The 13,040-nt window shown below is 35.4% G+C and overlaps 2 protein-coding genes across 5 annotated transcripts in view; both read right to left on the reverse strand.

Moving 5' to 3' along the window:
- The window catches only part of LOC119644841 (homeobox protein 5-like), a 1,202-nt gene extending 531 nt beyond the window's left edge, over positions 1 to 671 (reverse strand). The window contains exons 1-2 of the mRNA XM_038044601.1: positions 488 to 671; positions 92 to 376 (exon numbers count right to left, since the gene is read on the reverse strand). Of these exons, the coding sequence (XP_037900529.1) occupies positions 92 to 376; positions 488 to 671 (469 nt within the window). The remainder of the gene's footprint in view (positions 1 to 91; positions 377 to 487) is intronic.
- Positions 583 to 13,040, reverse strand: part of LOC119644384 (protein scalloped) — a 101,069-nt gene continuing 88,611 nt past the window's right edge. Inside the window, exons 4-11 of one of the 4 annotated variants that reach the window (XM_038043940.1) lie at positions 11,013 to 11,143; positions 4,327 to 4,455; positions 1,882 to 1,922; positions 1,623 to 1,800; positions 1,457 to 1,519; positions 1,230 to 1,399; positions 924 to 1,158; positions 583 to 797 (exon numbers count right to left, since the gene is read on the reverse strand). In XM_038043940.1, coding sequence (XP_037899868.1) covers positions 684 to 797; positions 924 to 1,158; positions 1,230 to 1,399; positions 1,457 to 1,519; positions 1,623 to 1,800; positions 1,882 to 1,922; positions 4,327 to 4,455; positions 11,013 to 11,143 — 1,061 coding nt within the window. In that variant the 3' untranslated portion in view covers positions 583 to 683. Of the gene's footprint in view, positions 798 to 923; positions 1,159 to 1,229; positions 1,400 to 1,456; positions 1,520 to 1,622; positions 1,816 to 1,881; positions 1,923 to 4,326; positions 4,456 to 11,012; positions 11,144 to 13,040 lie in introns of all 4 variants that reach the window. The other 3 variants (XM_038043932.1, XM_038043954.1, XM_038043946.1) reach the window with 3 other exon arrangements.

Raw genomic sequence — 13,040 nt, forward strand, 5'->3', positions numbered from 1 at the left:
GCAGCCATTGAAGTTGTTAGCGGCAAAGGTAGCTCCTGTTTGTGTCGTGGATATGCCGATAACAGAGATTGGCTGCAAGTTCCTGAATGACCGGTATTCAAAATGTGACCACTGCTGTGTGTATTAAGCTTTAAATTGACGGTTTGGTGTTGTTGTTGTTGCTGTTGCTGTTGCTGCTGCGGATTCATTGTCACATCTATGTTATTTGAGATATTGTTTGCTACTGTGCTATGATTGCCATATAAGCTCTCATTTGTTTGTAGCTGTGTCCGGTGTTGGTGTTGTTGCTGTTGTGATTGTTTCACAAGATTTGTGGCATCTAGTGGCACTGGTGATGTGGGTGATTGTTTGATTATTGTCGTCGTTGTTGTCGTTGCTGAAGTTGCATTGTTGCTCTCACAATTTCTATGCATTGAACTACTTAAATATCTATTAGTGCTATGAGTGCTGCTGCTGTTAGTGCCTTTTTTTTCCATTATGACACCACCACCAACAACACCACCACCATCACTGGTCTCTTCCATTGCCACATTCGCTAACCGTGCACTATTATCATTGCTAGCTGAGGTGCTAGCACCACCAGCTGTATTGTTAATGTTATTGTTGCTGACGCTACTACTGCTGTTATTGGTATTACTGAATTCATTAAGTGTTGTTAATGTGCTGCTCATGGGGAGTTCATGCTATTCTTTTATTAAGCGATAAATATGATGAGTGGCGCCGCTATTTTGTGCAGCCACCTCAAATACGTACGCTATGCAGAGGAGTGTTTCTTGTGTTTCGCGGGCTTGAATAACCTGCAGAGAAACAAGTAAAATAAAAAAAAAAAAAAAAAAAAAAAAAAACAAGATAAAAAAAGGAAATAAAAAGAAATATTAATAACATTTTTTTTTATCGTCATAAATTAGAAAAGTTCATCTTACTTGTAATATTGTAAAGTTCTCCAAAACACTGTTCATCATATAACGTTCAGGTAGATTCTTTAGCTTTTGTATAAAATTGATCATATATTCACACATGGGTGAACGATCGATACGATAAACGAAACGACCATTTTCTAAGCGTGAAAATTCTGTTTCCACTTTCTCCACCACTTGTGAACCGAATGAGCAGACCTTGGTTGAACATACTAAAACAACATTTTCATTGCTTTCATATCTAAGGTATGGAAAAATGTTTAAATATTTTAAATGAAGGATCACGGTTAAAAAAATTGCTTTACGACTTACTGGCTGGTTACACCATAAAAGTCGCCGGTATCACTACCACTTATTTCGGTATTTAAATCAGCCCAGCACTTAACCAAATAGAAAGCATTTTGTGGACCTTTCTCATAGAGATCTTTTAAACCGCCCGATTTTTCAGGAAATTTATCGAAAATTTGTCGTATATCAACAGTCTAGATAAGTGAAGAAAATTACAACAAAATTACGTATAATAAAATTGAAATGCCCACCTCAAGTAACGGATCCGAAAATGAAGGTTTGCCGCCCAATTGTACAAATAAATGCCGGTGGTACTGTTGATAAAAGAATTTTATAAATCACAAACATACACACACACATACACGCGCGCGCAAACGCACATATACATGAGCAAGGATAAATGGACACTAAACTTACAATGTCTTCACGGCGGATCTCCATGAACGCTGAAAACTCTAATAATCTAAATTTATGGGTAGCTATCGCTCGTCCTTCCCATGGTAGCTGCGCTGGTGGAAGACCCGCTTCAATATCGCCAGATACAGCTGTGGATGGTTTACCGGCAGGGTAGGCTTGTTGGGCGAACGGTTTGATACTGTAATCATATAAACTTTGAGGGTCAATGCAATCAGATAGTGTTAATTGGGTCCTTTAAATATTCTCTACAATCACTTACTCTTGCGAACTGCTCGGCTGTAGACCCGGTTGCCAAAATTGCTGTAGATATAATAAAATAAATAAATGTAAATAAATTAATAAATTCAATTCCAGTGTAAGTGCTTAATGAAAAAAATTAAAAAGTGATTTTACAGCCATTGTGTTTGTGAGAAAAAGCAAGTTTTTATTGTTTTTATTTTGCGTTAAAATGATAAAAACCAATATAACGAGTTTAGTATTTTATTTAAATAATTTCAATGTCTTCGATACGAGCCAACTTTCGTTTAGCCTGGTAGTTACTCAGAAAAAAAAAAAAAAAAAAAAAAAAAACAAAAGCACAAAAAAAGAAGTTTGGGTACTAGTAGTTGCGAGCGATGTATTAGTTTCAGGCCCCGAGAAAATCTTAAAAGTTTTTTTTCAAAATAAAAAAATTCAAAAAACGTTTTCAATTTCTTTACAAGCATCCGTAACGATTTTAAAAAGTTTTATGGAAAACATTTCTGGGTTTGTGTTTTAAACTTAAAAATTTAAGTTTTATACTCTGTACTAGTACGAGCGGCCCAAAGGTATATTAAGTTTGTGCGGATGTATGCAAAATCACTTTCTTCATCGATCTAAGTTTGTCGGTCCATCCGTCTTTCTCTCCTATTTTCTACTTTCAAGTTAAAGGTCGCAATATTTAAAATATTTTGACAAAGTGTTTTAGTCCAGGGTCGAACACTTTTGAAAATGACTCGGATTGGACCACTTTTTCGACCACTGTCCGTAGAATGCCTTATTTTAAAAAGTCATTATATTAATAGCTGTAGCATGACATAGAACATTTAATGGTGGGCCGTATACACTATAGTTTCTTTACTTCTTTTTTTTTTTTATATTTTCTAAAAGCTTCTTTGAAACAAATCTTTGAAGTCATTCTATGTATCAAAGCTGTGCTCGATGTATATTGAAGAACAAAAAAAATCAAATTTTTTTATAAATAAACATTTGGACCGCCCACTTTCAACGTTGACTTTTGGCGCCGATGGGTCGACGGTCGCATTTAAAAGTCTTTAAGAGACTTGATTTTTGCAATATCTCTCACAATTTTTGGTAAATAATTATGTTCTTACTAGCGAGCAAACTTTTACTTTTCTGTTAGGATGTAACGGTTCCACAGCAGCGATTTTTGCTTTCTTGTAAATTGCATGAAATGAATTAACGATTGTTATCGATAACACACAAATAATGAAAAACTTCTCGCTATAAAAACGTGCGGACTCTTTTGTAAGCGTACACGATATGTTTCCCCCATCGCCAAATGTTCGCGGGTTATCGAATATATGCTAATAATTTCATCATTCAATTTCATCATAAGTCATCCGGCACTATTGCTTGATCGGTTAACGTATGGCATCACAAACAATGAACTAGAGGGAAGACTAGAGGGAATTTATTTACAATGTCGATGGAAGGAGATCTGCGCATTAATTTTAAGACCGTCAAGGGTTAACTTCAATTTTTGGTCCAAGGGAATTTTCAACTAAATCAAATTAAAAAAAAAAATTGCCCTTGAAGGCATATACACCGTAAAAGATGTCAAACTCTGCAGTAGAGACGACTAGCGATCCAAGTCTATTGTTTACTAAAAAATTCTTTTTGAGATTTTCTTTATGAGATTTATAAAAAATATATTGTTGTGGACAAATTGATTTGAACGTGAACTACATCGCTTTCGTTTTCGTTTTCGCTTTTGTTTGTTTTGTTTTATTTTTTGCGTTTTCCTACGCTGACTGCTTGCGGAGGGGCAAGCTTGAAATTTCATTTAAGATTTCATTTCAATATAATAACATCAATACGAAGCATATAAATTAGTTGAAACAATCGCGTTAACACGATTACAATAACGATGTAATATGCCTATGTTAGATAAAAGAGCAATACAGGCACGCACGCACACATACAATAAAAAAAAGATATATAGACTACAAGACAATCTTACGGCCGTGTATAAAGGTAGAGACGACCCCACCGTTGCCGAACTTGAGGCAGATGCTGAAACGGCCAATTGTTGTTGATGCTGTTGCAAGTACGTAGACGTAGAATTTAGGGTAGTAGCTGTTGTTGTATAGCGCGATGTGTTCGTTACTATACTTTGCTGTTGTAAACTTTGTGCAGACGTCAAACTTAGGTCGGATTTCAAAGTATTGGTTGAGTTGGCGGCGGTCGTGTTCGTTGTGTGATTGTGATGTGAATGGTAAGCATGGTGGTGGTGGTGGTGGTGGTGGTGTGGAGGTGGTGGTGGTGGTGGTGGTAGTGGTGGTAGTGGTGGTGGTGGTGGTGGTGGTGGTGGTGGCGGTGGTGGCGGTGGTGGTGGTGGTGCATGGTGGTGGTGATGGTGATGGTGGTGGTGGTGTGAGTGTGGGTGCACAGGGTGATGATGTAGACCCGTTAAAGCAGATGCAGCCAAAGCAAGATTTTTTACCGCTTGTGCCGAAACTATCTGTGAACTGGTCATGCCAGCCATTGCTTGTAAAGCTTTCTCCTTCTCGCTGAGTAAATGCAAAGCTGCAGCATTATTTGGCCCTGCACCACCTATGATCCCATTAGGTTCCTGTAAGAAGATCAAGATGTAAAACAATAGATGCGTGTGCACCATGTAGTGTCTGTTAAGTGGTTTCTTGTTTCTGGCTGCTAGAGGGTAAATATGATGAAGAGTGGCTGGCGATGATGATAATAATGATGATGTTTGAAGTGAAGTGTTACCAAGTGTTAAAGTAGGGATGTGTGAGATTCAAGTTGTTGGATAATGAGGTAAACGCAGCTCTATACAGTTTTGCTCCATTTCACTTTAAAAGGAGAAAACGATCGCTTTGCTTTTATGTTTTAGCATTAAAATGAGGTGAACATGTTCATTTCTTATGTACAAATGCATACGTACACACATACGGCATTATCTTGACAGATTACAACAAATATATCACAAATTTATTTACAAAACATTCTTTTGGTTTTTATATTAAAACAAATGCTTTAATTGAAATATCAAATAACTGATACCTGTCTATACATGCACACACCCACACCCACACTCACACACACACACACATTTGTACAGATCTACTTTATGTATAAATATACAAACGTTCGTCCACTCACGTGGAAGAAGGAATCTCTTCTTGTTTCTCTGGTGTGTTTAATAAACATTTTTTTTTTTTTTTTTTTGCGCTGCATTCCAGTTCAAGGATACTAAAAAATGCAATTGTATTGAGATTCCTTTGTTTCTTGTCTTCAAAAATAATAGCAAAACTTCTTGTCTTTCTCGTAGAATGTGTTTTCTGTTTGCTCTTCATCACAAGGATGCTATCAGAGGTCTCTGCGAGCGACAATAGAATAAGAAGATGATGACCCACATACTAATACAAAATATTTCCTTTTTCGTTTTGATATGATTGCACTGTTCTACATATGTATTTGTATCCATAAGTGCGCTTACGATGTTGATGATGTCTGTCTCGAGTTTTTCTAAACTTGCAAATAAAATGGAAAATAGAAAACAAAAAAAAAGGGAAACGCAAGAATTCACAAAATTTTGGTTTTCACAAGACTCAGATCGTTTCGAAGGAACATAACTAACAGTTTACATATGTGTATCTGTGTATGGATTGTGTGCGCGTAACGGTCAAAATCAATGTCATGCCATTAAACACGTATTGATTTAGAGGAGGTTAGCAGAACACGGTATTTAAAGTTCGCACTGACTTTAGCTGTACATTCTGACGACTAAAGGGTTTGTAAAATGTTTATAAAGAATGTCTCCAGTAAAAGAAGTGGGTGGGGGGTTGGTGTAGTTTGCAAAGTTTACCTATTAAAAGTATTTCTTTTTGTGTTTATTTTATGTCATGATTTATGAATTTTTCCTTTTTTTTTTTTTTAGTGACTATGCCGACCCAATGCCTCTAGCAGTGCTTTATATGCGTGAATATGTAAAATATACACTTATGTGAAATTTTATGTAAAAATCCTGTCAAAGGTATACAATACAAAACACGTAAAAGTTATACACATATGTATGAATTTACATAGTTAGGTGTGCATGTACGTACGTATGAACACATGTATCTACTTTGAAAAAAAAAAAAAGTAAAAAACGCTTTTCATACTCTTTGCTATATAAAAAAAAAAAAAAAGTTCGCCATTTTTTTTTTTTTTTTTTCCTTTTTTTTTTTTTTTTTTTTTTTGCAATCCCAGAGAAGAAGCTAACATTGATATTGCATTTGTAACATTCAGATATATGCGGTAAAAACCCCCTTGTAATGATTGATCTGAGAAACAGTTTGATCGTGTTGCATACCACATACCATAAATACTACGCTTGCTTTAGTTAATTTTTCGAGAAAACAGTCCGAAAATACTTTTCCCCGCTCCTAATATTCTGGCTTAGTGTTTTATCTTTTAACGCGTCTCCTTGTTTCCTTCCTTCCCTTACTATATTCCATATATAGACGATTTTACGTTAAGAGCATTATCTAATTCACATATCATTGATCTTCACATTGCTTGCGTCTCTGTACATTGTGCCATACAAATCAATTAATTAGTCGATGAGTTAGTAAAATTAACTTTTGCCAACGGAGGTCTAGTGGCAGCCCCTTAATTAACTTTTACGAATTATACGCGAGGAATCTAAATGAAAATTTCAACCTTGAATATTTTCCGTATGTACGAAGCAAAAAACAGTCTTTCATCGGGTTATAACATATGAAGGCTCTTAATCGGTTAATTAGTGGCCGTACATGTGTTTAGGACGCAAAATGCCGGACCCTTCTGTCCGCATCTTCCGCTGTCCTAGATTCGACTCTTATAAAAACAGACGTCATATTTTCCCAAAATTTCATTCGCTAATAATCTTGCTTAAGATACGTCTTATCGAAACTCTCAAGCAACAAAAGCTGCGTCTTTGAAACTAACTAAAATCAATCATCGATTTAATCGAATTTCTCATTTTGCAGTCATATGAACGCGTTCTGTCAAAAATGGTAGTAAAGTACATTAAATCTTTTTCTTTTTCTCAAAATAAGCCGTTCGTACGGCTATCATTTCAACTTAAATACGTCAAAATCGGATCTGATAAAGACTCAAATGGTGAAGACAGTGTTGGGCTAAAAACAGTGTGAACTATATCCTAGCAATACAGTTACACCACTCGCCACCCTTAAATATCTTACACTAATTTGCATAATACTTTTATTCATGCAACGATTTTTTAAGTAAATACGTTATGGGGGAAGTGGCGGAAAACGTGCTCCGATTCGTATCATTTTTAAAAGCATTCGTCCCTGGACCCAGAACACGTAGGTGTACCAACTTTCATCAAAATATCGCAAAAATTGCTCCCTTTAGGTTGAACACAAAGTTACAAGACAGATAGAAAAGCTCAGATGGAATCAGAAGCGACTTCTACAAACAAAAATGATCGAGAAATGGAAACTACCAGTGTACGTAACGATTAAATTCGCCGATTGTGACCTATCTCTACCTACAATAACAGTTTCCAACTTAGTATTATTGAGATATTCAGTGTTTACAGACGCTAATCATGGAACTGTTATTGTTCGTCCATCAAATAGCTTACAGCGAGAACCTTATCGCGGTGCTGGTCCATCATATCCAAATGACAAAGAACGGCCCGAGAGGACAAAAAAATTCGAGGGCAATGAATTGCAAACTCAAATTCTCCAAGAACTTTCAAAGAGCTTAGCAGTTGATGAATTAACAGTTTCTAGACTTTGACATGCGATGGGAACGACCCAAAAGGCGGACAAATGGCTGCCATTTCGAATGGTTTCTACTGCGCCCCAAGTCCCAAGCGCAAAAAGCTGTGGGAGAGGCCAGGAGAGCCATCCACATTGACACCCAAGCGGACCTTTTCACGGTTATAAAGTTCTACTACGCATATGTTAGGATCAGCAAAGTGTACTATATTATGAGCTGCTAAAGCCGAATGAGACTGTTACTGCAGACCTTTACCGACGTCAATTGAACAATGTGTTGTTGCAAAAACGAACAGCAATAGCGGCCAAGAAACGCCATTCATTCTCTTGTATGACAACGCTCGGCTATACGTTGAAGGAGTTGTCTAGGATCGCAGCTTGAATGGGATGTTCTATCACACCCGGCGTACTCACCAGACATGGCCTCTTATGATTACCACTTGTTCACATCGATGCACCTTGACGGTTTCGCAAAGTTGAAGAAGTCGCTGCCAAAGCAATATCGTTCCTTCGACGCGGTGTCGCCGTAGTGCCAGAAAGGTGGGAAAAAGTGGCAAGTAAGCGTCAGTGTGTGTATGTGTGTGGAAAGTATTTTTATATATATTATTGTAGATCGTACCAATATTTCTCAATAATTGTTTCTTTTTTTTTTTTCAAGATTAATACGAGCACCTGATAAATACGCCTTAAGCAACTTGCGTTTGACAAAAGCAAAAAATTCGCGGGAATTTCAACAGATAAAATTATTAACAATCAGGGACAAGCTTATAATATATGTATACAAGCTGCAAGCAACAGCAAGCGACACGAACGTGCCCGGAGAAATATGTATACAAATTTGTAAAATTAGGAAAACTTATTTTGCTCAACGATATTAATAAGAAGTTGAATAAATGGTTTTTAAGAGTTGAATAAATGGTTCGACATGCAATCCAAGTTAAGTTAAAATTTGGGATATAAACGTAGTGTTTAATGGGATTTAACTAAGAGTGATGTCTGTTTTCAGCGACTACAGATCTTCGAAGAGAAGAAGAAGAAGAAGAATTGCCGGTTTAATTATAAGTAAAGAAAAATTCAAAATTATCAAATTTTCCATTTCTAAGGTCCATCAGATAGGCCAAAGTGTATATATATATATATATATATAGGCACCGTGATGGTCAGGAATGATGAAAGCTGCAGCAGATGGCAAATTCCACTTGTACAAATGTATATATAATTTTTTTACTAGTCACCCAATTGTTTGATTGAAATGACTGCTGCGAATACTAGCAATGAAATTTCTGTCTTAGAACGTTTCCAAATGTCAACTCAAGAAGAGTGCGGATTCGTAGATGTCAACACTCTTGACAGACTTTTGCGATTTCTGAATAGCATTCACCTTCAAACCGTACATATCAAAAGGTCATGACATTTCCACCATTAGTTTACCTGTTACAGTTGTTTTAGTGGCACTGCCGTCCATTCGGCAGAATGCTGCTAATTGGACTCTGGAGTGTGGTAGTAAATCCATGTTTTATTTGTCGTTGCGTATCGCATAAAAAAATCTATTCTATTTCGCCTAAACACCGCCCAACACCGCTCCAAATCGTCAACACATCTTTTCGAAAAGCAAGCAAACGCGGCGCTCACTTCGAACGCCGCTTTTTCATGGAAATTTACTTATGTAAAATAGTAAATAGTAAGATTGATTGTGAACGTCAAGAAGTAACGTTTGATTAGCCAAATGAAATTCAAATTTTTCGATGGCTTTGGACATACGAAACAACTCTAGCTTTATAGCTCATCGTCAGAATGTCATGAAATCTTGACATGTACCGTTTAAAGTTTGGCATAATCTGGAAATCATGTAGTATTCCTTTGATTATTGCTTGTTGCTGTATGTTGCATGATAGTAACCAAGTGTTTCGGTTCTAACCGGCAGGTAGGCAGAGATTGCGTTTTTTATACAGGTATTCTTATGTTTTATTTTGTTTAGTTTTTTCTTTTAATTTTTATTTTCTCTTTCACTTTGGCGTTGCTCTAAGCTCACCCGTTTTTTTATAAAGTGGATCCATACAAAGGTATGTGTACGTCAGTGTACCAGTTTAAGGGCAAAGAATCCTGTTTAAAATGAAACGTATTGTATAAAAGTTCACAAGATCTTTGCTTTAGTTTAGTTTCTTTTTATTTATTTTTTTTCTTTTTTTTTCACATTTTTTGTATAATCTCGCATTTCGGTCACCTAAAAGCTAAAAGTATGCTAATCCTGTTACGTTGTTTGTATAAGATTTGTACATATACCACATACTTGCTTAGCGTCAGTTAGATCAGTTCACAAATCTTTGATTTTTTTTTTTTTGATATACGTTAGAAAAAGACTGCAAACTTGCTAAAGATTATATTGAATAATGCCGTCGCCTGAATCCATCCATTCATTCCTTGGTTGGTATGTCAATCAGTTATGGGAACTTATGCATATCTGACTAATATATTGTCAAAGACATCGGCCGCTTAAAAATTGACCGCTTTCACGGCATTGTTAATGTTTGCAATTTATAATGAATGCGGATTTCAAGTTTGTTTTAGGACAATGAATATTAATTAACAATTGCAAAAAAAAAAAAAAAAAAAAAAAAAAAATAAATAAATAAAAACAACTTTAGACAGATGTTCCCACAATTATGGCAAATTTAAGATGACGGGTATCCAAGCTTCGTTTCAATATGATTGCAGCTTTTCTTGTTCTTCCTCTCTCTTTATAACATACTGTATAGCACAGCTATGTGCTCATACATTCACACGCACATCCATACACACAATGCTTTCTAATATTTTTACTTTATGTTGGTAAAATGTCAAAGAAAGTAACTTAAGTGTTTTTTTTTCTTCTTCTTCTTCTGCAATTTTTTTTGCTTTTTCTCTGTAATTTTTTTTCTATTTACGAAAAAAAGGATGCGGAACTTTATATAAGTTGCAATTTTCTAAAGTCTTTTGTAAAACTAAAATTAAAAGAAAAAACTAACAATTGTACTGACGTTCATATATACATATAAACCTCTTCGTTTTAAATGAATTCCCGGCCTTCCAAAAAAAAAAATACAAGAATTCTTTTAATAATTAATTGCTCTAATATACAACTTGCTTTTTCTCTTTATAACAAAAAATAAAAATAAAAAGAAGAGAAAAAAAAATTTTACTTGAAATTAAATAAATAAACAAACGGAAAAATGACTTTTATGATGTTAATGATTAAAGCATGAAATTATTCATTATTATTATTATTACTATTTTTTGTGTTGTTTTTTTTGTTTTTTTCTTTTTCTTACATAGATGTTATATTAAGTAAAATAATCACACAATAGAACAAAATCCAAAATATATGTATACTGGTAGGGTGCATATTTTGAAAACTTACGACTTTTAGTTTTGCTTGAATTTCACGTAATTTTCTCCGAGCCAAGACCTGTATGTGAGAACTGACTTGTTTGCGAGTTCTCGTTTTGCCGGTACGTAATTTTATATAACGGGCGATAAGTTCGTTGCGACCTGAAAAACAGAATTGAATAAAAAAATGTACTTTTAAAACCGATCTATTACGATTAATAATTGTAGGCAAGCAGGCTGACTGCCTTCGAGCATATGTTCTATGCCACTTGTGCTCAGAATATATCAATCATTTTGGAAAAAGGGGGCACAAGAGGATCTAATAAAATATTGTCGCTGTAAGTTAAAAAAATGTTGCGCATTTGCGGACTGTAAGCTGTATCTTCTGCCGGTTACTCAATGACTGCTTTCCTCATAGAGCATCAGAGCAATATATCGTTAGATGTTCTTCTTTTTCAAGAAGGCCGAGATGCTCAACAGTTGAACTACTATTGAGGTGCTATGGCGCTATGAGTTTATGAAGCAATAGTTGGGCTTAGAATAGGGTAAACATTGGGCTTTGTCGATATTTTCTCCTCAATCCGTCAACACCTGCGTAGTGATAGATAGAATGAAGTTGATCTACAATTGTATAGAATATCCAAACGTAACGTATGATTATATTCTAAGCCTTTATAAGATAATTGAAAGGTACGGTAAGGATATAAGGAGTTCACGGAGAATTGGCTCTGTCCAGATGTCTTGGAGCGGCCCTTCGAACAGTTTTGTGGTGGCATCAAATATTTGAGATATTCGCGAGTTTCCTTCAGAGGACGGAACACAGTCCATGCACATTACAATGTTTTTCTTAAGAGATAGTGGGGCCCATAAATGGCGGAAATTGGTCTGGTCCTTGAGAGGCCATAGTTAAAGCTTTAAATTACTCCGTGTTCCACCGTGTATCATGGCAGTAACCATTCATATGCGCCTCTCCAAGCTACACCCTAAGATATATGTTTTTCGGCTTTAATGATTATATCATTAAATGCTTTAATAATTCGACTTCTAGAAACTTTAGTAATTTTAGGAAGCGGACAAAAAGTATACTTCAATTTTCTTCGCTACTTCGAAAGAAATATAGAAAGTGCTATTACCTTGCCTCGTTTTAGATGATTTTTAATGGCGACGAGTGCCAGGATCGTAGGAAAAATTAAGGAGCGGACGCTCACAATTTCTTCGAGTTTTAAAGAGTTAAAAAAATTGCATTCTTTTTAAATTTTCCATTTTGCTCAGTTACCCGGGATATCTCCCATATATCTGTGGGCAAGGTATTGAGTATAGTGGGAGAAAAAAAGGGTAGAGCATTTGTGTACGCTTGACTTGGAGGTGCCAATTATAAAATAAAGTTTTAGTCAGACTCACGTAGCCACGAAGAGGTGCCGTAAGTCGAATGCACCATTTTAAAAATGTTCTTCTTTTTACTTTCGAAAGCACTTTGTATATATATATATACTTTAATGAGTAAATACGATATTTATATAAAAATATTTTGAATTTTATAAAAATCGTAACAAGCTTTTCGGGTACCTAATAATTTCTTACTTGGTTTAAATATGTATTAAAGAAATTAATATAAGAAGTAAATTTACATAATAACCACTCCTCAGATTAAACCGTCGTGCACATACCAATATATACGCGTATACGTTCTTGAATATTCTTTATTCAAAGGAAATTTAAGTTAACTTTGTGCAGAAATTGTAGTCATTTGCATAAATTATGCAATTCGTAATGTACGCGAGTATGCGTGTATAATACATTTTATATATCTTCGTAGAATAGAGTAGAGCAGAGCAGAGTAGAGCCTAGTGTCTTTAGTATTTATGTAAAATATCCGTTTTCCATTCTCTGTTAATAGAATTGAAGACAGAATTTTTAGATGAGCTTTTATTTACATACATACACACATACATACAAACATACATACATACATACGTATGTAAACATAAAAACTAAAACAAAGGCACACACATACACACACACACACACACACACACACACACACACACACACACACACA

Source organism: Glossina fuscipes, unplaced genomic scaffold, assembly GCF_014805625.2.
Source record: "Glossina fuscipes isolate IAEA_lab_2018 unplaced genomic scaffold, Yale_Gfus_2 0, whole genome shotgun sequence".
Lineage (NCBI taxonomy): Eukaryota > Metazoa > Arthropoda > Insecta > Diptera > Glossinidae > Glossina > Glossina fuscipes.